Raw genomic sequence first — 25,918 nt, forward strand, 5'->3', positions numbered from 1 at the left:
TCCCTCCCTCCCTCCTTTCCTCCCTCTCTCCCTCCCCCCCTCATCTTCCTCTTTCTTCAGCTCCTTTAATTAACATTAGTTCTCCCTGGTCTGGAATCCTGGCCAAGAATGATTAAGTCTTCCCTTCCCTTAACCCTGACTCAGTTCCTGCAGCAGGACATCCACACCCATCCTGCAGTGCCCTTTAAGCTTCTCTAACTCTAAGAGCACTAACCTGAATTTCTGTCTTGAAAATCTACGGCAACTACTGAATTATACCAGTATTTTTCAGACTTCGAAATCTAGTGACTTCTTTCTCCAGTAACTCCTGCAATTCGCACCCATTGCTACTGCTCTGTCCAGTAGATTCAACACCCTCTGCACTCAGCTGTCTTTTTTTCTTGGTAATCTTCCCATCTCCTCTGTTTAACTTTGGAAACAAACATTCTTTAGAATTTCACTTTTTTTCCTTACCAGCCAGAAGACTCCATGAGAATGGCATCTACAAGCACATTGTAAGTGTACTAATACTAATACTGCTCAACAGATATTTCCAACTCTCCCACTGGATCACAGGGCAGGATTGTACTTTCCTGATACACTGGACTTAGATGAGGCCATTTAATTGCTTTGGCCAATGACACTAACCCTATGTGGTTCATTGGTAAAAGCCATTAAGAGTCAGTATGTGGGATACCGGTCCTTATCCTAGTGCTCATGGAACTAGGCTGCCAAGGTAAGTCATCATGGCCTCATAATGAGCAAGCCAGATGAAGTCTGGCACAAAATCTATGTGAGACTGCTGCAGAGGCTACCATGGTCTATGCAGTATATTATCTGGCATGGGTTAGCTCATCCTGACTGGTAACCAGTACTCACTCATTCAGAATTATCAATACTTCAAGCAGTACCTACTCTGCCAGCAGTGAGCTCCATAGTTAAATTGCAATTAATCACCCTGTCAATCAAGGTCCCCCGCTTAGGATCACTGTCAGAATTAAGAGGTCAAGACATATTTGCTAGTTGAAATCCATTAGAGGTGAGGAAAATAATCTGATTTCCCTCTGAAATGCTTGGTTTTGTTTGCACTAGTCCTCTCTGAAGTCTAAAAGCCATAGAACATTGGGATACAGCTTTTAGAAAAATATCATACAAACAGCAAACATCCATTTCTGACTCTGTTCTGTAGTTGCAGTCAACATCACATTCTTTTTCATTTAACATATATCAAAACCAACAATTCCCCCTGGAAAATCCTAACTGTTTGGTCCACTGTAGCCTGACTGAAGTCCTTTCCTGAACTTTACTAATATGAAACTAGGATTGAACACTTGGAAAGATTTCACTGCATACACATATAAACACATATAATTTATTTTTCTTTTGGGTTAAGCCTCAAGTTACAAAAAAGTGTCTGAATATCAAGTCTGGAGAAATACCTCCTAAGGAGCCTGTCAGCAGGCTCAGCCTGAGCACACAGTGTCCTGAGGAGTCAGTTGAAGGAACATGGGTCAATGAAGGACCACAGGAAGAAGAGAGATGGAAGTGAGCACACAGGAGTGATAAATGTAAAGACAGAATGCAAAAACTATTTTAAGATTAGATTTTAGATAGCTATAAAATTTTAATATTAATGGTTTTCAGAAAAGATTCTAAGAACTATCAACAGTGTAGTAAATACTCTGTAGACCTTAACAGTCACTTCTATGAGTGTGGCTAAAAAGGGAGGAGACTAAGCACCAATTATGGCCCAGGGTGGGGCCAACTGAAGAGACTTTTATATCAATCTGTGAAGTCTATTAATGGTAGAGCACAGGTGCTAATGTAAGCCCATAAAACTCCAATGATATCCTATCCTCAATAACATCAAGGAATCAAGGATATTTCAAATAACACAAGAGAAGAGGTACTGGAGAGAGGGCTCCCCTCCCTAATACCACTTGGTGCTTTTGTAGAGGTATGGGGCTTGTGGGCCAGCACCCATGTGGCAACTTACAACCCTCTGTAACTAGGGGAACCATTGTGCTCTCAGAGGCCAGAAGATGGTGCCAAATTCCCTGGGACTAGAGTTATAGATGACTGTGGGTACTTGGGAATTAAATTGGGGATCTCCAGAAGAGCACCCAGTGAGCATTCCTCCCAGCCCCAGCTGCTTAGGAGTTCTACATACAAATCAGCAGGTATTTTTAAATTTTAAATTGGAAATAAGAATTGAGACTGGCAATATTTCATGTCACTAGAGAACATTAGGAACTGTGATACAGCTGAGTGTGGTGATGCACATCCCAAAATTCTGGAAAGGCAGGGGGGTACTTGTGAGTTCCAGGCCAGTCAAAGCTACACAACAACAAAAAATAATTATTATGATAATAATTATAATACAGCATCTACTGAGCACTTGCTAGGTAGCAAGTTCTTTTTTAAAAGCAACACATGCACGAGCTGATTCTTAACCGCATGTTGGTACCATCTCTATTTTACAGATGTGAAAATGAAGATGCAGAATTAAATCATTTGTTCAAAGTCTAGAACCTGATCAATGGCAAAACCTAGATTGTACCCCAGTGACAAAGCATGTGTGAGAATTCTTAACTGTGACAATAAACGTGTCTGAAGCATAATGAGCCAACATGAGACATGAGCAGAGACTAAAGCTGCTAAGCTAGAGACTATGAAAAACAACTGGCTCTAACTGCAACTGAAGAATAAGGGGGAATTTAAAAGTCTGATTAAAAGGTAGCTTTTAAAATGTTAAACTTATTGCTTAAAATTAAAATTATCCCAATATCACCATAAACAAAAAGTGAAAATAGTAAGAAAAGTCTTGACATTGCGTGTGCATTAGAATATTCTACCTGTTCACTTGAGGAAACAATCATCACACTTCTTTGAAAATATGCATAAATATGAGCAACATTCTATAATTAGCTACTGATTTGTTTTAATATAACTTTAGTTCTATTGTTGAAGTAGTGACTAAGGTATATTTGATCCCCACAATAGGGTTTGCTAAATAAATCTAAAGGGATATTACTCCTCATCACAGTTAAGTTCATACTGAAGTTACAGTAGGATATATGCACACAAACTCACTGTCTGAGCTTTAACCTGGTGAAACGGATCCACTGAACATTTGGCACAATTTCATCACATGCACAAACCTTCACCACTCACTTTTCTGTTGTTGGATACTGTCTGCTGTCTGTCCATCTTCCTTCCATCCATCCATCCATCCATCCATCATCCATCTACTCATAATCCATCTATCCATTCTCTCTCTCTCTCCCTCTCCCTCACCCTCTCCCTCTCCCTCTCTCTCTCCTCCTCCTCCTCCCCCCACCCCCACCTACCCATAACTGACCAGCTGTGTTGGGAGACTCTCTAGCAGGCCCCACTCACACCAGCATGCATGAGAGTTAATCATTGTAGTGGAGGTGGACCATATGTGGGGCTGATGATATTTTCCTGTTTAGTTTGTTGTTTTGTTTTGTTTTTGAGCCAGACTCTTTTACTATGAAGCCCAGGATGGCCTCAAACTTATGACATAAGCCACTACATTTGGCATAATTTTTGAAAGGCTATTTTAAAAATAGTTCTTAGCTGAAGAAATGGATTATATAAAACCAGACATATACATGTATTTTTTAAGGACATATTTCATTTCTACTGCTTAGTAGAAAGTTTTCCAGCAAAAACCAACCTTTACTATTAGTAAGCTACAGAGTAAGACATGGATTTGTGAGAACTGTTTGCTCTACTTAAATATATCAGTAATATTTCAAATAAACATAAGCTGAACAGCAAAGTTTTTCATTTATTGTACTTTCAAACACTGACACACTGAGCTTACTATGAACAATGAATCAGTCACACAGCAAATACTGAGAATTCACACTAACTTTTCATTGTGATTTAACTTATAAACACATTTTGATTGCATAAGTGATAATTTCAGGAGTGTTATCAGGAGTCTTTATGCTTTTACTATGTTTCTGAAATGAAAGAAATAAACTGAATATAACAATATTATCAAGATAAATAATACAAAGCACTAATAGATTGTTTTAAAAATAAACCATCAACATAAAGAACACAAACTACAAAATAAACTTAAGATGAGAAACCCAGCACTAACTATCAAAAATAAGGAATATAGGAAAGGCAGATGAGGCAAAGGATTCTTGACTGTGAGAATGGATAGACACAGGGACTCATTACAATTTGCCAGCAATTGAATCTGTTTTTCATGTTATATATTATGTTATATAAATGGGCTACTCAGCTCTACATAGACTTTCCTACTGAAAGGAAAAAGCAAGTTCATTAAAGCAGTTGCTCCTTAATCTAGCCTACCTTATTTTTTGGATTGGATGTGTTCATTACACTTCGAGTCTCTTTTCCAGTATAAATGACAACACCTATTACAGTACCTGCAAAAACATGAAAGTCGTCCTTATAGCAATACTTGAAAGCATAGATAACACTTTCTAATTAATTGTCTTGATGGAAAATCTATTATACTGTTTGAGCTCATACACATTTATCCAACAGTCTACTTGATTTGGTCAGTTCAGCAAAGTTTAACCTTAACTTTTAAAAGGGGATTAGAAGTGACATAATTTGTTTAAACAATACAAATTTGCCTACACATAACAGCAAAAACTATTAACACATTTCTTCCTGACAATGAGAGTGGCAGGGGCTTTTCCTTACTGTCTACTGAAACAGTGAGAAATTCACTATTACAATGGTATCAAAGGCTGTATTCCTATCTGAAACCCACACTGTTGGACCTCCATATCAGGACAGGGAGTCTTGACTGTGCATGGGAGTCCAGGAGAGCCTTTGTGGCTGCTTCACATGCTCATTAAGAAAACAGCATCAGAGGACAGGACATTACTCAGTGGAGCACTTGGCCAGCATGTGATAGGCCCTGGGTCCCACCACAAAAACAAAACAAACAAACAAACAAAAAAAAACATGTAGTCGAGCAAACAAAAACTCACCAGAAACATCATTTTAAAAAACACGATTTTACATTTAGAAGCTACTCATTTCCTTAATGGATGTCTCTAAAAGTTTGGTTTTCTAAGCCGATAGGTCAGGAATGTGTAGTACTTTTTAAACTTAAGGAAATGATAATTAACGTGTATGTTATAAAGGCTCAAGCATTTATCTATAGACTGCAAAACTAAAACCTATGGAACCTATACATAATACCTGCATCATTTATAGACCTATTTTTGTCCTTAAAATTAAAAACTTTTATATTAAAATTACAAAGTAGAAAGACATTATATATGTATGCATATAAAGTACTGAAATTAACAGTCCCAACAAATTTAACTAGAAAAATTATATAAAAACTATTCTGTTAAAGTTCAAGGCCAGCTTGGGTTACACAGTAAGAACCACAACAAAAACAAAACCTCAAAATACACATAACCATAGATATGACATTAACATGTGAAATTTAGCAAACCATAAGTCAGGACCCATGAGATAAATATGAACTGTTCTTTGCTCCATCTGAGCAGGAAGAGCCACATGTTGGGGTAGACCCACTGTGGTCCTCAGCAGTGGCATGTAGCTGACAGAGGATACAGATCTTGTAGTTCTAGCTGAGCATTCCTACCTAGAACTGAACCAAGTTCTAGGAAGGTGTGACTGGCCAACAAGGATCATGAAGCTCACCCAGCTACCCAAGTGTTATCTCTCTGTATTGTGATCCATTTAAACTACCTACACAAGATGACAGCATTTAGTGGACAAAATTTTAATACTTATGAGGTAACACTATCAGAAACTTTCTCACACAAAAGCTTACACCACAGAATTGCTTCACTATTAAAAGAACAAGGTTAAATGTTAAATATAACCTCATCAACACTATCTTCCTATTTTGCCAATTTAATTTATTAAAAATATAAAATTGCTATTAATGTTGAAATAACCACATTCTCACAACAAATGTAAGTTCCAACTGGATTTATTTATTTATTTATTATTTAAGATTAGCAGAACAAACAAGTGTCAAGGAAGCCTTCAGAATGATTCATCAAGCATAAAATCTCTATCCTAAAAACCAAGACAGATTCTGAATAATGTGGATTCTAGGCTGGTATAATTTACAGTACTCAACGAGAGAAATCAAGACTAACAAGAGACATGGAACACTGGCACAACTCCTGATGCTACAGTTGTGTAATGTATTAACATTTGCTAAAGGCTCTCACTATATTCTCTCGTTTGATAGTTGCTAAAAATGACTACTCAGTGTAATTAGTTTAAATGCATTATTGTTCTGAGTCTCATGCCTTTTAATTACTTTAAATTGCTTGAATTAGTTGAGTACTATGCAGGACTCTTCACTCTCTTGGACAAAAGGTTTGTATTTATAGAAAGATGTAGGTCCCTGTAGAAAAACACAGAGCAAAGGGAAAAGATGACAGTCTTTAAAATGAGCCTCTAGGACAAGGCAAGACATACTCTTGGATACTGCAGCAGATGCAAAATGTGTTGAGATTTCCCAGGGGTGAGGGCATTTACATGCAAGAATTTCAAATCTTTTAATCCACATTTTTAGTTTAAAATTAACCTCTCATTCTTGCTCCAAATTGAGAAACTTTTGTAAATTCTTAAATATATATGCATGTTAAACCCAGAGCCACAGAGAAACTCCTATCAGGTATGTAGTGCATAACAAAATCCCTAAGAGCAATGAGACATATTATCTAGAAGTAAACCAAATTTTAGTTCAGTTTGCAGGAAGAAAATATTTTTAAAGTCTCATGAGCACTTAGTCCTGAAAGCCAATGCTATACTCATCTGGTTGAAATGTACACATGGAGTTTGACTAAAGTCATTGAAAAAAAACATAAAAAGATTCAGATGCTAACTTTCCCAAGTAGTGTTAGCATAAGAATAATACACTGATATTACTGAATAGACACCCAGGCCCTAAACTGGCTGCACTCTTGGGGTGAGTCTAAAGGTCACTGTGTGGTCTATCTACATAACTTCAAATTGTAGATCCATTACACCTACATTTGAGGTTGTCAGTTATTAACACTCTAGCTATACCATAGCCTCCCTGCTATCCATCTTTCTAAATTTCATAAAATAGCCTACAAATTCAAATTAATAGTCAAGTTATATTTTAAAGCAAATAACTTTTCTATGAAATCTAAAAATGCTAACAGCATCAACCTTAGGGGAAAAGGTATTCTTCATATAAATATGTAGCATGTATGACCAAAAAATGTAATCCAGCAAATAGAACTGACTACTCTCTTTATTTTAAATAATCAGACTCTTAAAATTTTTTAGTTGCCACCTTTTAACCAGAGGTGATATCATGTGGAATTTACTCACAACCAATACTTATAAATTGAGAACTATTTTAGATGATCTAGAGAAAAATACATATAGATGCAAAATAATATGCCTAGACCCTTAAACAGACTAATTACTGGCTTTAAACTAACGGACAGTGGGACGGTTATTCAAATAAAACAAAGCAAAAACCCAGAAAGAAAGTAAAAGACATAGTATGTATTCTGTGTATGTATAAAAGATCTGTCAAGTAAAGTATATATCGAATATTGGTAATGCTCTGGAACCTAGGAAATAGTTATAAAAAGAAGTCATTAGCATCAGCCAGAACCCAACTACAGTTGACAGAGGTTCTCTGGTACCAATCCTTACAGATGCTCCCTGAGAAAGAGCTTTGGAACCAGACCAAACAGGAAAGTACCAGGTACATACAGACGACAGACCTAGCCTGAAGAAGTCCACATTAAAACTCAGAAACTCAAAGAGCACTTAAGAGAGGACCCATGTAGAGCCCTGTGGCCAGAGACAGAGGGAGAGACAGGAGATATGCACATGGCTAAAACTGTTGGGAGAGATACAGGAGACCTACACCTACTAGGTCAGAGGCACGCCAATTGTAGCCTTTAGCAATCACTAGGCTTGCAGCAAGTTCTGGACAAGATTCTGATGTTCACCTCTGCTGCTTACACAAAACCCTGCAGGAGACAGGCATTTTACAAGAGTGTCCACCCACATACTGGATCTTGGGTTGCAGCCTCTTCCTGGCTACTTTTCATACCTGTAAACAGTACTAAGCAGCTAACATCTTCAACCACAGCCTTCTGTGGTTGGTATTTGATTGATTTCCCACTGGACTGTGGTCTCTTTCTACTCCAATACTAATTCTTAATGGCCTATGCATGGCTAGAGTAGGAATATATCAAACCATACATAGAAAATATCTAGACTTTATTTTGAAAATTTGTTCATTTAACTACTACCTACATAATAAAAAAAAAAATGTGGTACTAGGAAAACAAACTAAAGGACAAAAGGAAATATGCCCTCATTAAAAAAAAGTCTTAGTAAACTATACCAAATGTATACAAATGTTTCCAAATGTTTGTTGTCAGTTTATATATCTTCTATAATACTTCAAGCACTCATAAAGGCCCCGTCTACATATATGCTACATCATGCTCTAGAGGACAGAGACCACGGACAATTCAATCTGCACACACACATTCTCACACACTGATTCAGAAGGTTTGCTTCTAGGTTTAGGACAACTCCATGTGAGGACCTGACCTACTTTTTAATGGAATCTGTACACTGACACGGAGTCCCACACTTTTAAAACTAAATGACAAAAAAGATCAGAAATAATTTCATTCTAAGAGCTACTCTAGACCTAGAAATGGGGTGCAGTGGCACAACTCGTACTATGTGCTAGGCCATGGGAGACAAGAAAGACAATACAGCTTATATAAATGCCATGAAGTCTCATTGACATGGCTGCCTAAACACAAATAAACAAGGACGACACCAAAACAGACACTCTAGTAGGAAGGATCACAAGGCCTAAACCATAGACAAAGAACAGTGGACAATAAGGAAAGCCAAGAGCAGAAGTTGAGTCAGAAAAGTGTACACCAGTTATTTATCCAACACCAAAGGGCAGCCCTGAAAACATACACACGCACGCACAGACAGACAGACAGACAGACAGACAGATATACACACACACACACACTATTATATGGATAATATAAGCAGGTTGTATTAATATTTAGGAACATACATATATTTGTGTATGTATGTGTAACATACAAATACATATATGTGGAACAACAAGGAAGGAAAGGAAGACATGGATGTGAAAGGTGAAGAGGAGTAAACACATGGAAGCATGTAAAAGGGAAGAAAGAGAAGGGGGAGGTATGTAATTATAATCTATTTTTTAAAAGGTTCCATCCTCAGTTTACTTAAAAAGAACTCTAAGCTTGTGATCGGTTAGAGAAGAGGTCAGAACCCTCAGATTATCCTTGGTAGGTTTAGACTTGCAACACTCCTAAGTTTTTAAATAAAGATAAAACATCCTTTAAAATATTTAAAATGAAAGAAAATGCTATATTTTTAAATACCCAGACATATGTGAACATGAAAGATATATCGATATTCTTTTCTAAGTGAACTGTCTAAAACACTGGTTCTCAACCCATGGTTTACAGCCCCTTTCGCAAATCTCTATCCCCCCCAAAATTGACGTTATAATTTATAACAGTAGCAAAATTACAGTTGTGTAGTAGCAATAAAAATAATTTTATGGTTGGGGGCCACTACACATGCAGGGTTACTGTATTACAGGGTTTCCATGTGGGGAAGGCTGAGAACCACTACTCTAGAACATCTTCTGAGAGGATCAAGTACCCATCAAAACCAGTGCTACAAGAGACAGGCAGTATGATGCCCATGTTAGTACTTCTGCAGGAGAAGTTCTTAAGTACTTAGCTACTACATGCCAAGGTCATCCTGAAATCTAAAGTCAAACAAAAAAACTATGTCCAGGAAGTTCTTAGGAGAAAGGCCACAAATCAATAGTACTGGGATGTGGTATCAACAGTCTAACACATATTTAAAACAGAAACAAAAAACAAAACATGAAGAAAAATTTGTATTTAAAAGACAATCTTTTAATCTCTTAATAACACTTAATTTAACATCATAAATAAAATGCTCAATGACAGAAAAATTAAAATTCTGCCATAATAACAGGTCCTTACATGTCCCCTAGTGCAGATGCTCTCTTATAAACTGACCCTGGGGTGGATGCTACACAGCTCCATGCCTGGGCACACAGGGTATTGAGGTGTACCCTTCATTTGAGGAACACAAGCAAGAGTGCCATAACCTCACAGGTACATGGCTCGTGGGTCTGTAGGGGTCAGGAAAGTCTAAGGGCAGGTGAAATCTTCCAAGAATGCTTTACCTTTCCTAAGCTGAATTCAAAGTCCCTGAGCCTCTGGTCCCCACAGCAGAGGACCCAGTATTCCCACCTCTGAGATATCTTCATGGACAAACATCTTTGCTTTTCTACCTACAATCTTATAAATATATGTGCATATCAAACCATAAAACACCTCACAGAAGTGAGCACTTCAAGATTCTCACAATCTGCCCCTCCATGCTTTATTTTAAAGTGTGAAACATTGTAATAAAATTGTCCTATCTTATCACTAAAGGATGAATGAATATCTGTAGTTTTCTAGGACTGTGATGTAAACAGGATCCATTTAAACAAAGCATAACTGAACTACCTTCCTGACTAACATCCCCCTCCCCCAACACACACATGCGCGTACATACACACATACACACACACACACACACACACACACAGTGTCAGGCACACTGGTACCTAAGCCTTTTTTAGGGCACCATGACTTTTCAGTACTAGGCCTTCTCCTAGCTGTTTTGGTGGGAATAGACCCACAACTGTCCTGTCAGCCATCACACTTGGGATCAATCAATGTCAATCTCTCTCTCTCTCTCTCTCTCTCTCTCTCTCTCTCTCCCTCCCTCCCTCCCTCCCTCCCTCCCTTCCTCCCTCTCTCTCCTCCTTTCTTTTTGATTTTTCAAGATAGGGTTTTCCTGTGTAACAGGGCCTCAGCTGTTCTGGAGCTTGCTCTGTAGACCAGGCTGTCCTCAAACTCACAGAGCTATGCCTCCTAAGTGCTGGGATTAAGGGTGTCCACCACAACTGCCCTGCCACATATGTATTTCTTTAATCCATTTTAAACATCTCTTCTACATCGAAGCCTTTCCTACACCATGTCTGTAAGGTCCTTGGCTCACATACTTTCACAGGACACGGAACTTTTTGTGGTACTTAAGCGTAGCTAAAATTATCTGGACCATTTCCTTAACGTCTTTTCTATCCATCTTAGCCACGGATAGGTTCCATTCCTGCCTCATTCTACACTGTCCCAGACTGAGAAAGTGACTCCTATTCAAAACTGCTGAGTAAATAGGCGGGTTCTAGAAAAGAAGGGATAGCACCCCTATGCCATAATCAGGACACAGACAATCTGGACACTGAGCTTCATGTCTGGTAACTTCCTTGAGATCAACTAGCTTCTTCAGAGATTCCTTCTTAATGTTGTCATTGGCATCAACTGACTTCTGACCTGGTAGTAAACTCTGTACTTCTAATACACCCCATAGAAATTTATTTGCAGAACTGTGAACTTAAGTAACTTCCTCTTTAATCACAAGAAATATTCCACCTTCTTCCAATTTCCCTCAAAACCACTCAGAATCATCTGTACTTCTGAAGTCCTTGCCACTTCTCTCTCTCTCTCTTGGCTTGTCTGTCTCCATTTAACCCTTTACTCTCCTACAGCTAGCACAGCCAGTCTCTTCTAGGTCTTGTCAGCTGGACAAAAAATAGGTAAGAACCATCAAAAATTATTACTAGCCTCCCCGACCCTCCTGTGACATCCCTCACACTCTGAGAAAATGACTCTGTTGTGTACAAGCAATAAATGTCAAACACAGAAACATGGCCCTTGCTCCATCCCTCACAGTGGCTGTACCCCACTCTCATGCTTCTGGCCTTGCTTTGCCGTGAGTGAATAGAAGCCGAGGCCTCCTCACAAACTCTCAAGACTCTCTCCTGGCTTCTCAATCAGCTGTTGCTAAATCCCTCAGGGAAGCTGAGGAAAGCTGCTTTAGAGTACCCAAACCACACTGACATACTGTGTATGTGAACTTGGTTCCTGAAGGGAACTTCTCTCTCCTCACCTGATGCAACAACAGTGCTGGCCCACAGAGTGTTTTCTATGCTGAGACTCTCATGCACGGGAGGATCACTGTCTTCCTGTTCAGGGAGAAAACAACAAAACAAAACTGGAAATTAGTCATGTTCTACTTACATTTCAGGTATCTACAGCATTAGAAAAGAAACATGTCTGTCTGCTCTACCCAACTGATAATAAATACAAATTTCAATGGTGATTATAAAAACCTAAAATTATAATTTCATTTCTTCTTTCATATGCAGTACAGTTCTTTCTGTTCAAAATAACTGTTGTGTGTTGTTTCTTTGAACCAGACACATAGAGGAGATTTCATTCTCATGATGGGAACTGGAATCCATTCTCAGTTCACAAGGCAGCCTCAACACTGTAGGAACTTGAGTCTCTCTCTTAGGGACTGGCATGGGGTTGATTTGACTCTCTCAAGTGCTACACTGTTGCTTCAGAATGGTCAATTTCCCTTCACTAAGCTTCCTAGAGACACCATGCCTTTAAGTAGGAAATTTTTGCCTCAATGTTTCCCAAAGAGCCATCCCTGATAGTTTCCAAAAGTTCCTTGATGATTAAAGAGCTACACTCACCAAATCCATCTAGTGGACATGTGATCCTATCTGAAAAAAGGCCCTATTCAGGGAGCAAGGCATCTCTAACATCAGTGCCCCAAGATGACACGCCACCAAGTCTCATAGCCTGGCACTGACACTGCTATTTTGAATTTTACACTACTTCAAGAGGCAGCAACCTGAGTAATTATCAAACCAAGTTTACTCATGGGATAACAGTAGCCTCTACGACTCTCGTCAACAGGAAATCTAAAGTAACTGCTTAAACTCACCAACACCACCACTTCTCTTCTAAGCTGAAGGTTCTCACACAGCTTCTTCCACTGAGACTGGATCCATTACCACTTCAACACGTCTCCCCACATCTACACACTCACCCCTCAGGCTTCGAACAGCCCATTCTTACTCTCTGACCTTGAGATCTGCAAAAAACTGTCTAGGAATTCCTGAATTCCCAACATTCAGGAAGCCGTAAGCAATGCAGACCAGAGAAGACAAACAGAGATGAAAAAAAAAAGAATGCAAATACTCTCTAAGATCTGTAATTAAGGTTCGATTAATTTTTATATTACGTGACTCCTAAAGTGACAGTTTTTCTTATATGCTAAAATGTTTTTTATAAGAATGTTGAGTTTCTCATAATAATTTTGAAAAAGCACAGAAAGACCATAGAGCATCACGTGCACATACTTCTTCCTATGTTTCCATGTACATCTTAGCATGTAGCTCTGCAGCACACATAAACATACACAGCCGCAACATGATATCCACCTCCCGTGGGTGCTGAATGCCTCATAGATGTTCTCAACGCGCACTCTCCCACTTGTAGATTAAGTGTCAAATAATTCAATATTGCAGATAGTTTTATAAGTGACAATGATCTCTGTGTAGTCTAGACTGAACTGTTTTCTGTTGTGGATGGACTTGGAGCTGTTTGTATTTTGATATAAATTCTGCTCTCCTGGGAGGGGCTGTGGACAAGGAGTGGGTCACTACTCAGGTGACTTGTGAACCATCCCCTAATGAATAAAGGAGCCAATCACTAGGCAAGTAGGAGGGACTTCCAGGTTGGACAGGAGAAGGGAGAAAGAGGAGAGAGCGGGGGCTTTTGGATGAGGGATAGAAGAGGGGCAAGATGCAGCTTCGCGTGTCTCCTGGTTTAGTGATGGACCCGCCAGGATCTGCCACCAGAGAAATCAGATTTCATACAGACCCAACATTAGCAGTCTACTTGTTGTGCCCAGAGAATGAGTTACCATTGTTTCTGCACTAAGTTTGTGTGGCATTTTTCTTCTTGCAGCAACTAAATTCAAGAGAGAAAGGTATGGCGGCAAAGAGTGGGTTTGCCTGATGTGCACCACAAAGGCAGTGGGGGATTTGAAGCACTGGCATTGGTGAGCTGGGTGGAGAGATTTTGGAGCTCTGGTAGCATGTGACCCACTGGTGCAGGCAGTAGCACAGGAACCATGCTGTATTCATTTTAAATATTTCCCGCAACAGTTGCCTCTAAACAAAGGCCCATTACCTTTAACTTCTACAAATAATGAAAATCTTTATATTAACTATTTACCTTACCCTGGTAAATGTTCCTTCAAAACTATGAATATCCAGTTGTGGCTTCTGAGCATAAACATAGGCACTGATAGAAAAAAGGTCCTGGAATACAGAAAATAAAAACGAGCATCAATCTGCTAACTGAGCAAACATGGTCATACTAACTGTCAACACATGAAGTTTCCATGCCACACAGCACCTCCTGATACAGGGGAATGAAGAACAAGCTGCAACAGTTCTCATTTCCACATGCACACGAGCATTTACAAGAGTGTGTTTCATTTACTACATCAGACATCAAATGACTGAATAATGACACAATAATGAGAGTGTCATTTGAAGTGTTTCACGATAATTTAAAAATCATTCTCAAGTTTTCAATAATGTAGGAAAGCCTCTGCTATTAGGTCAAGGGCAACATTTGTTCGCATTACTTAAAGGTCATTAAAATACATCCTTAATCATAACATGTGTTTCATTACAAATAAAATTGCCTCTTGTTCAATAAAACTAATTAAATGTAAATGGTATTGTTTACTGCTATATAGATCTTTTGAAATAAATCAGCAAGTCATGATTTATTGAAAATTGCTGGGGCCTCATGGTTGTTAATAAATTTGCTTGATCACAAAAGCCAGAAGCATATTTCCCAAATGTCTACAGTGTCTGCAGAAACCACATATGGGATTGCAGTACGGCAGTGCAACCTCAGTCACAGGACTCCCAAGCCCCGTGCTCTGACCACATTAACAGCTCAGGAAAAAAAAAAAAAAGCTATAGCACAAACAGGTTCACCTACCCTTTCCCACACTGCCAGGATATACAGGGACATTACTGGCAATATGATACAAAGTTTTTCCAAATCCATCACTCACAGACACAGGAGTTAAAACAAGTGACAGCTATGCCATTGTTTTAGCTATGAAATGATGACAAACTAAACTGCCTGTCCACAATAAGATCAGAACTTTCTTTGCTATGGAACAGAAAAATGTGTTCAGCTTTATCATGGTCCATGCATAGGAAGTTCAGTTCTTTTCTAGGAAATATTCTTGTTAGTGTATGACCAAATAAAAAATTAAAGTGACTTCATGAATTACACAATTGTTTCACTCAAATAACTATTCGTACTTCCTATCAAACCATATTTGGCATAAAATTTGAAAACACCATTATAAGCAAAGTCTACCTCTTTAAATACTGCATTATATGAAACATATACCTTTTAAATATAAATTATCATATATATTTTCCATTAATAAAAATGAAGGGAATATCATCCTAATACTGAATATAATAAAGCATGACTTCCTATGGTGATAAAAAGAGAAGTCAGTCAAAGTTAGACATAAAATAGTATACTAATTTTTAAAACTATCTCACTAGCATGGAATTATACATGTAATTAAAATAAACAACTGAATGTTTTGATTTACATATCCACCTATGCTTCCCATCACATGAAGATACACAGCACTGCACTCCTACCCTGCTCCTCCACCTCCTAGCTCCAGTTTTCTCTATTCAACCTTCCTGTACCTCTACCCCCATCCCCATCCTCCAACTCAACCTTCCTTCAGCTCTGCTCCCCTTCACCTGTACCCTCCTCTACCTCCACATTTCTCTAGTTCCATTCTCTACTTTCACCCACCTCCACCTCACAGGGCCTGGCAGCGCTTAACTAAAGACACAGTTGTATCTCTAGACCAGACTATCAACGTATTAAAACAATAAACACCAAAAGAAATGGGAACTTCTATAGGAATCTCATGCTGAAAGAAGGAAAGAGTATTGGGCAGAGAGGATTTCACTGTTAACACCCTGTGCGACTGACCACCTAACAGGATGCGACCAACCACACCCAGGCAATGCCGTGTCAACAGTGGTAAAGGAACCATACCTTCACAGGGATTGCTTAGACAGTTGGTCCTTAGCCCTCTACTTAAACATTTATCTCACTTCAGAACCCAAAAGATGGACCTAAGGGGTTCCTGGATAACCCTGTCCCTCTCCTCAGTGTGGTGCATTAAGCAAATCTCCCTTTTCTGCTTTGCACTTTAACCTGGCTCTTTGAATTGGCTTATTATAAAGGACAGGTGGCAGGAGCTGACTGGGGCACAAGCTGTGAGCCCCCAGGTTGATAATCTTCTACTGCTAATTTATTCTTCCAAAATTCTGGAGCTGAATCACCAGCAGCAGATTTTTTGTTTAACTAAGTTTCGAGTTTCTTTCAAACTCTGTATTTTCTTTTCTGTTACTCTTAGCAAAAATATCAAGAAATTAACAATAGATAGGACTCTCTGTTATTTTTTCCTCTGCTAAGTTTTTTTTTTTCATGTTTACATTTCTTTATTGTGTGCGTTCCAGAATACACATGCCACAGCACAACTGTGGGGTCAGAAAAGTCTGGGGGCCTCAGCTCTCTCTTCACTTGGAGGACCACAGGGATTGACCCCTGGTCAGAAGACTCGGCAGCAATCACTCTTGTAGCCTTCTCACTTGTCCAGATGGAGTCACTCTAACAAAGTATGAATGAGAGTAAGAACATGGTTGTACTGCATTTAAGATAACAGCACAATCTTATTTTCCACCATAAAACAAAGTAAAAATGGAAAACACTGGAATAGAGGGCAAGTACAGAAAAGGACTGAGAAAAAGGAATGAAAGGACTGCCAGTCAATGTGAGAGTGGGAAAGGAGCTGATTGGCTGAGCTCACTCTGAAGTACACTGGTGGCTTCATCATCTGTGGGGCCCTGGACATTCAAGAACCAGTGTGGAATATTTCAGTAACTGCAGCATTATAATTGCTAGTGACCTTCTGACTTCACTACTGACAAATACTTGAAATGATTAAAATGACAGACAAGAGCTGTCAAGAAGGAGCATTAGGGCACACCAGGAAACCAAACAACAACCAGGAGAACAGGCTAGTGTTGGCCCCCACACAATCCAGTACATTTATATACAGCAATGAAGCTATTGGTGAAAGGACAGGCTGAAGGTCTTCTTCGCAGCATGCACTGGGTCAAGGTCTAGGGAACAGGCTCATCTGGCTGTGAATGGGGAAGATTGGAAACCATAGAACCAATTGGGAACAATCTTAAGTTTGCAGAAAAAAAAATAAGTTTGTTAAGAGAACAACAATACTGGTGCAGGTGGCTAACATGGTTGTTTAATTTTGATTTCTCACTCAGAAATTCACCCGAAATTGATGCTGACTGATTCGAACATCTATGATTATAGTTTCCTAACTAATGCTGCAGATCCAACACTAAATTATCTTGAGTTACCTTTGTCCTCCCCCAGCGGTCATTCACTGCTCACCTAACACTGACCTGTAAATATCGTGTGATCACTGGGTAAATCATCTATAAATAGATTAACAGATCACTAGCTTCCACTGCTCAAAGACTGAGTTGTCATCTATGCTGTAACAGTGATAGCCTCGTGTTTCTGCAACCCAACTACTACCTGATATTCCCATCAATGTATTAAACATACCTTGATTTATGCCAAAAGAAAGAGAAGAGAAAGGAAGAAAAAGAAAAAAAAGAAGAAAATTTTCAGGAGAGTTAGTAAGATGGCTCAGTGGGAAAAGGCGCTTTCTTAATGATCTCCCTTTGATCCCTGAAATCTACATGGTAGAGAGAGAACTAGTACCACAAAGTGTCCTCTGACCCCCACATGTGCACTGTGGCACACACCTGCCAACACAAACACAGACACACATGAAATGAATGTAAAAGGTTTTTAAAATTCATGAAACTCTTACCACAGTAGAACATAGAATTTACATAGTCTGTGTTAGCATTTCTTCTAGGCCCCACCCAACAGTTACCTAGCAACAGCCAGGTAAGAGCCAGGTTTGCTATAAAGAGACTGGCCTCCAGTTAGCTCTCTCTGACCCCCTCCCCACCCCTCATTCTTCTTCCCTTTCTGTCCTCTCCCCTCCTCCCCCTCTGTCTCTCTATGTGTTCCCTGCCCCCTCATCTTTGTCTTTCTCTGTCTCCTCTTTTTCCCTGCCTCTACTCCCTTCTCAATCTCCCTTCTCATGCCCCAGAATAAACTTCGTTTTATACTAGACCTGTCGTATAGCTGTCCTACAGCTGGTACCTCAGGGGGAGGGGTGGGTCTGCTAAAGCACTCACTCTGGCCCATAAAATTGATCAGTCTGAATCTATGCTCTTAGGCCATGGTCACTCAATTTTAGCTCCAGAAAATAACCTATCTCTTACTACCACTGAGGTGAAAGCTACATTTTATACAGACACCAGACAGAGTAGAGGTTTATTATGGAAGATAGAAATTGCTTCAAAATAATGTAGACTATAGAAGTAGGAATAGTCTAGGCATGAAACAAAGAACAGTATCTACTTTAAAAAAAAACATAAAAAAAAAAAAGACAAAAACTTTAAGATACTGGTAGGCCATACAACAAACTACCAATAGCAATTACTATATATACAAACATAAATATGTGCTGGGCGGTGGTGGTGCACGCCTTTAATCGCAGCACTTGGGAGGCAGAGGCAGGCGGATTTCTGTGTTCGAGGCCAGCCTGGTCTACAGAGTGAGTTCCAGGACAGCCAGGGCTACACAGAGAAACCCTGTCTCAAAAAACCAAAAACAAAAACAAAAAAAAGAAAAGAAAAGAAAAGAAAACATGAGTATGTATATAAAAGTCAAAAACACATATTCTCATTGGATGTTGTGAGTATTGGAATTACCTGAGAGCAGGGCATCTAAGTACTAGGTAAGCATTTTAGGCACTCAACACTGGGCTATAGCCTGGCCTCTTTCTATTTTTTTATTTTTAGACAGAATTCATATTGCTAGCCAAGATGATCTTGAGTTTATTATGTAGCTGGGGTGGGACATGAATTTGTAATTCTACTGCCTCAGTCTCCAAGTAGCTGAGGTTACAGACATCTATGTACAGCCTAACATACACCAGGCATGATAGGGCATGTCTGTAATCCTAGCCCTGGAGGCCTAGAGGGAGAGTATTTCAAGTTTAAGGCTAGCCTAGGTCACATACTAAAACTCTATCTCAAAAACAGACAATTAAGAAACATTTGTAAAATCTTACATTCAAAACCAACCCCAAACACACTATTACTTAAATGTCCTTCTGGGAAGACCGTAGACATGGCATACTCTCCTAAATGTGAGATGCCAAGGATAATTCATGGGGCAGATTCTTCTATTTTATCACTCACCGCATGTTCAATGGATATATTGCTATTAACGTCAGAGGAAAATCATCCTGATCTATTTTCTGAAGGAATGGCCCCTAAGAAAAAAGTCAGAGGAGAGAATAGAGAAGAAGCCTCTGACACAGACAGGGGTACCTGGCCTGGGCAAGTACAGTCTTCTTGTTGGCCCCTTCTAACAAGACAAGCCTCAAGAAACAAAGGCCTGTTTTCAACTTAGATGTAATTAGGAGAAATATGTATGTAACATTTTTCTGATGCCAACTATTTTAAAAATACAAGAGGCAAGAAGACTCTACAAAATATTTTATGAGCACCCTATCCCTTATTATCAAATAAAAGACATTAAATAAATCAGTACAAATCAATATCCTTTGATATATGTGTACATACACACATAGTCTCCCCTTACTCCCAGGCAAATACACAGAAGTCAAATGCTACAATATATGAAAAAGATATCCACCAGGAGAAAATGGGATTTATTCCATTTTATGGGGGGCACGACAACAAAGTCAGTATAAAGCCAGGCAATATTATGTATTAATATGTTAATAAAAGAAAAAACATAGGATCATAGAAAGATACAGAAAAGCCTCAAAAAAGTAACACCCATTTATTACCCATTTATTAGGCCTCAGGCTATCCAACTATTTAGAAAAGAGCTAAAACTGAACTGTAGGAGGATTTATGGACTGAAGATAAAAGCAGCATTCCTCAGGAACTTGTGAAACAGGTTCCCAGCTGCAAAAAGAAACCATTTCTCTTTGCTCTGGCAAAAGGGACATAGGACTACCTGCTGTTGTGATCAAGCTCATGCTGGCCTCAGACTCCCTCAGTATCCCAAAGAACTGTTCTAATTTCAGAGTCCATGACCTTCTCACCTTCTCCCTGACCTTAAACTCACTCCAGCTCCTGGGCTTCTTGTAGCTACTCATCCTTCTTAGAATCTGGCAACTCTAACTAGTCTCTCTTATGCTCTCCTGCTATGCTCTATCTCCTGCTTATTCTCTAGCTCCTGCTATCTTGCCATCCCCACTGTTCTCCCCCTCTCTCCTGCTTCCCTAACCCTGGCCATATCCAGTCTGTTACTTTCTTTCTCTGCTCCTGACTCTGCTAGATGCCTCTGGTTTTACCCTTATATAGAGCGGTCTTGTCAGCAGTTTCTCAAGTCTCTGAGCAAAAACTTTCTCACCCTGATCAACAACATCCATGAATAACTGGATACTATAGCAGACTGTTACAGGATATTTGGTCATACTCTGAATCCTGAGATTGTGTTATTTACTGAAAAGAATAGTTTCTAGTTGTGGTGTAGCCCAGTCTTAGCACCCACCTTTAGGCCCTTTGGCTAGGATACAAAAACACACCCTTAGTACACACCTTTAATCCCAAACAATGAAGGTAAAATTAGTTTGGAGAAGGAAGCCCCCATGTCTGAAAGAGATATCTAATTGAGTGTCAGACAAAGTGATACATCAGACAAAGATTTGACAGAACAGGATATGCCCAACTCTCATGAGAACACAGAGGAAAAGGAATCTACTTGAGGGAGCAATGCAGAAAGACAGAGGAGGCAGTTTTATCAAGAGTTTTACAGATACAGGATGAAGAAAGAACAAGCTAGACACGGGTGAAGACAGAACAAGCCAGAGAATGAAGAGGAGCCAGAAAATTAGAACATATTGCCAAAGTTAGTATGAGGCCAAGCAGACCAATTTAGGAGAGGCTGAGAGAGAAAAGCCAAATTGAATCAGTCATCTTAGAGAGGAGTTTGAACCAGAACAGCTATGTTAAAACAGTCAGCCAGAGAGCAGGAAAAACTAGGAAGGGTTGAGCTTATTAAGCAGTAAGTCTCAGAGGCTGAAAACATTCTAGGCCTAGATGGGATTGTATGGAGGCTAGAAGCTTCCAAGACTAGACCTAGGTTAACAGACAGAAGCAGTGAGCCTGGGAGATGACAAATCAGGAGAATAAAAGATACATTAACACCAAGACAGAAAGTAAAATGCACTTCTGGTCCTCAACTGCAGGGTGAGGATGATGTGTCACATTACATGTTTGATTCTGAATAAGGTGGGAAAAGGACACACATTTTGAGGTTAGAGATTTAATGTTGTTCCTTAGTAGTTGTTCTCTGTTTTTGGAAAAAGTGTCTTTAAGTTGAGTCCAAGGGCTCTGCCTGCATCTATCTTCCCGGCACATAGATTGTAAGTGCAGGCCTGGCTTTTTACATGGGTGCCAAGTATCAAAAACAAGTTTAAACACCACTGGCTATTGGCTACTCTCTATCCTGACAGTAAGGCCCACCTACTGAACACACCACTTATTTATGTCATCAAACATAGAGGAATTGAGCGAATGTCCAACTAGAAACTTCACTCCTACTGACATTCATGGGGCTGCAAGGTACTCTGCATGCTACTGGAGGTAAAAATTAATCACCAGTGTCACCCATCTACAAACCCTGTGACCTAGATAGAACTGAGAGGACTGAGTTAGCTAAAGCCAGGTTGACTCCATGACAGGTTGTAAAGGGCAGTTTGGGAGACTACTAAGTTTCTGTTTCCCAGAAATGAGAACCCAGATCCAGGAACCTGTGATCAACCAACTATAGCCACAGGAAGACAATCTGAGGACACTTTGTCATCTGATCTGAAGTAAGAATAGGTAGCTAGAATGAATAAGTGACCCACAGGGAGGTCTATAGAGCCTAACCAATTGTAGAATCATTAGACTCCTAGAGATAGAGCTAACCAATCAAGTTAAAAGGGCACATACTCCTCCCTGGAATTCCCCTAACTGACAATAAAAGCTGGGCCTGAGAGCCCATTAGGGGTCTCCATTCCCAAATGGGGAGACCCCTGCATGCAGAAAATTCAGCTGAATAAATGCTCTTTGCTTCTGCATACTAATTGAGTCTGGGATATGATTTTTTGGTGATTCTTAAACCCTGACAAAACAGCAACCTGATAGCAAGACACATGGTACAATAGTGACATAAATGTTATGGGAGTAACCAACCACATTTTCTATCAGATTGAAGGCCTATTCTATGCCTACTCTATAAGCCCATACCAGACACTGTGAAAGTGGTCAAAAAACTGAGACTAGTCAGGTCATGGGGAAAAGCTATGCTAAAGGAACATAGCAATAAAGACTCCTAATGACATGCTGATATACCCACAGATCAGTGGCTCACTGAATTCATATCAGGAACGTTTCTTCTTGGAGAACACAGAGACTCAGAACTGGACAATGTGCAGAGAATACGAAACTTTGAAGCATTCAATCTTAAATGAGATATTTTCATCTCATAATAGAAAGGGAAAAATCAGGTTTCTTCAATGCAGTGTCACTGGGCAGGCCTCATAAGGCCCAGAAGCAGTTGGCAAACAAAATATACTGCACGGTTAATTTTTTTGGTGGTTTTTTTTTTTTTTTTGCTTTTTTTCCCCTTCAGAGGGTTGTTTGTTATCTGTAGGCTTTTAGTTTTGGTGATTGTTTTATTATTATTATTATTAGTTTTTTGCTTAATTTTTATTTTTGGGTTTTTTGTTTTGAGAAAGAGAGAGGAGGAACATGCAGTTGGGAGGGTAGAGATGTTGGGAGCATCTACAAGGAGTTAAGAAAAGGGAAAAAAATCAAAATATATTGTATGGAAAAACTTAATCAACATAAACTCTTCGGAATGGAGGATGACTATAGGCTATATAAAAATAAAACAAGTAATATTTCCATCTACCTAAGAAAAGGATCTACACTTTATTCCTGTTCTCTATCAGTTTAGAGAATACTGCACACATGAGCATCACATGCTTTTCAATGACACACACCAACAAGAAATGGCAAAGGTGAGGAAGATCAAAGGACTAAGACAGACATATTTCTAGTACAGAAGGATGGAGGGCTAGTCATTACATAATCAAGATTAAGACAATGAACTGTCATCCATATTCTCTACCCAGGCAAGGTCTTTTCATCTGTATTTTATGATAGATCTTATAATAGAAAATTTCCACTGATTTTATGTGTCTAATTACATGTGTTTGGCCAGAACTCTATGATGACTTAAGATGATAAATATAAAATCATTAAGATTGTTATTACCTCATAATTCTAAGACTTTGTTTAAAGGAGGAAGATGTGATTTACATGCCTTCTCTCAATGTTTACATTTTACAACTAAGTTAAAAATGCAAGATTTCCCTTTTTCCCTCTATAATAGATCAGCAGAAGCTGGCTGGTGAACTGCACATGGTAACTCCAACTGAAGACCAGAAACTACATGTGTCTCACATGGGCCCAGGTCATTTTTCTGGTACCAGAGGTAAAAAGGTGTTTTCCAGTTTTAACATACTGGAGTAAAAAATCACAGAGGAGGAGGACATGCCAGTGACTACAAGACAATATATCATATGGGAAGGAATAAGAAAACCAGGCCAAGGTCCAACAGGTCTGGCAAAGGTATAAAAAAAATAATATAAAGAACAAATCCTAATTTAGAAATGACCTTAAATATAGGCAATACTAAAATACTCAGAAAAGTAAAATTTGCCCAAGTCTCAGACATTGAACTTCTATAGTCCAACACACAAAGGAGAAAGCACCTGCTGCCAAAGACACGATATACTGTAAGAGTCTAAGGTATGTAGTTAGCAGCTATTCTCCCCCCAGAAGCCTTTCTCCTCATGACAATTACAATCCTTCTGGTCACAGAAGGACAGCAAATTATGTAAGAAAGCAAATCTGCTTGTGTTTAGAATGGTGTTGTATATAAATAAAAACAAAAATATAAACACCACATAAACAACAACGACTATAACTGTAGGCTTTTTTTTAAATTTTAAAGTAAGTAAGATGGACAGAGGGAAGAGAAGGGAGAGAGGGAAAATACTAGCAGAAGAGATTCTTGACATCTATGAAAGCTGCTTTAGAAATCATGGAATCCACAAGCATCTATGACCTTGTTGTCTCTAATCTCTCCCTGCAGCTTTCCTGGGTAGTGACAGGGAACCCACTCAGTAACTGTTGTAAGTGTGGTCTGAAACTCTCTTCCCTTCCCTCAGCATAAGAAACATAGCAGCACTCACTTCCTCCAAATCAAAGTCTTCTGTCCTCAGAAGGAAAAACTGCAGGCACAAAACTTAGCTCAAGGGCTAGGCTCAGTCAAGGTTTGAGTTCTATTCGCCCAGAATACTTTAACCTGCTACCAAGTGAGTAACAATCCCCAGCAACAGATTCTCCTGTTTGTCCCAGCTTTATGGATTACTTAACTGAGAAATTTTAAGACAGATAAAAATTTAGACAGCCTAAATGTCCGATCAGTAGGAACATTCAAAACTACCTAAAATAGTCTGTGTACTAGAAAACCACATCATTTTTAATGACCTTGAGGAATAAGGAAATGACAAATTGCAGGCTTAATGTGTTCAAATTAGTCAGCTAATATCAATAGAAACTTCCTTATCACCCCATTACTACTGCTAAAAAAAAAAAAAAAAAAAAAAAAAAAAAAAAAAAAAAAAAGGAGTACAGTGTCCCAGTGGTGCTCACCCCTAGGGCTGGCAGCCGTTGTGTGCAGCTCACCGCCACCTTCAGCTTCCAGTCGGTCTCACCATCTAGCTGGTCCGTACGGATAAAACATGAACCTTGGAGGTAGAGGAGAAAATGTCACCATCTGTAACTGAGCTGAAGGAAGTTTCTACTGAGTTATAAGTATTTTCAAAGCAGATTTAGGCACTTTGGGACCTGGAAAACGATTCATCCAAACAGTGCCAAGGACAAACAGCTTTAAAAAGCCTTCATTTTAGATGACGTAATTTGGTTCAGAGAATAAATCTGTAAAAAAGATAGTCACTAATCTATTTTTTAATCACTTATGTCATGTTTGGTGCCCTTACTTTTGTTGTAGTTAAAACTGTGATGACAGTATCTCTGTGTGTTTGAATGATGCTAGAGCTCAAAACCAGGGCCTTGAGCATACTAGACAGGTGTCTTACCACTGAGCTACAACCCCAGCCCATGCCTAGTAAGGTTTAATATCAACTACTGAAAGCTATCTAGATCATTTCTACTTTTGATGATGACAAGATAATAAGATACATACAAGAATATCTCAGAGTCTGACATTACCTTGCTAATAAAATGTTAATTGACCACCATAAAATGTTCAGTAATATAAGCACAGCTAAAATGCTAATACCCAAGTAAGTACTATTACATAATAACAAACCCATCAAATTTCACAAGAGGAAAAATCTGAATCACAGCAATCTAATTACCCCAAACCATACTCATCATCCCTCTTCTGAGAATTGATCCTAGAGATAACAGCAAACACAAATTCACTAAATGACACACACATAGAACTACTCATTGCAGCAGTTTATAATAACGAAAGGTTGGTACCAGGACTAGAGAGATAACTAAATAAAACAGCAGAGGCAGCAATTTTAAATGTCGAAAGGAACAAAG

The 25,918-nt window shown here is 39.1% G+C and overlaps 1 protein-coding gene across 3 annotated transcripts in view; it reads right to left on the minus strand.

Moving 5' to 3' along the window:
- The window catches only part of Atp9b (ATPase phospholipid transporting 9B (putative)), a 216,265-nt gene that overhangs the window by 111,027 nt on the left and 79,320 nt on the right, over positions 1-25,918 (minus strand). For all 3 annotated transcript variants that reach the window (XM_028768921.1, XM_028768920.1, XM_028768919.1), the window contains exons 8-11: positions 24,998-25,092; positions 14,249-14,329; positions 12,097-12,172; positions 4,333-4,409 (exon numbers count right to left, since the gene is read on the minus strand). In XM_028768921.1, the coding sequence (XP_028624754.1) occupies positions 4,333-4,409; positions 12,097-12,172; positions 14,249-14,329; positions 24,998-25,092 (329 nt within the window). The remainder of the gene's footprint in view (positions 1-4,332; positions 4,410-12,096; positions 12,173-14,248; positions 14,330-24,997; positions 25,093-25,918) is intronic.

Source organism: Grammomys surdaster, unplaced genomic scaffold, assembly GCF_004785775.1.
Source record: "Grammomys surdaster isolate TR1022 unplaced genomic scaffold, NIH_TR_1.0 189, whole genome shotgun sequence".
Lineage (NCBI taxonomy): Eukaryota > Metazoa > Chordata > Mammalia > Rodentia > Muridae > Grammomys > Grammomys surdaster.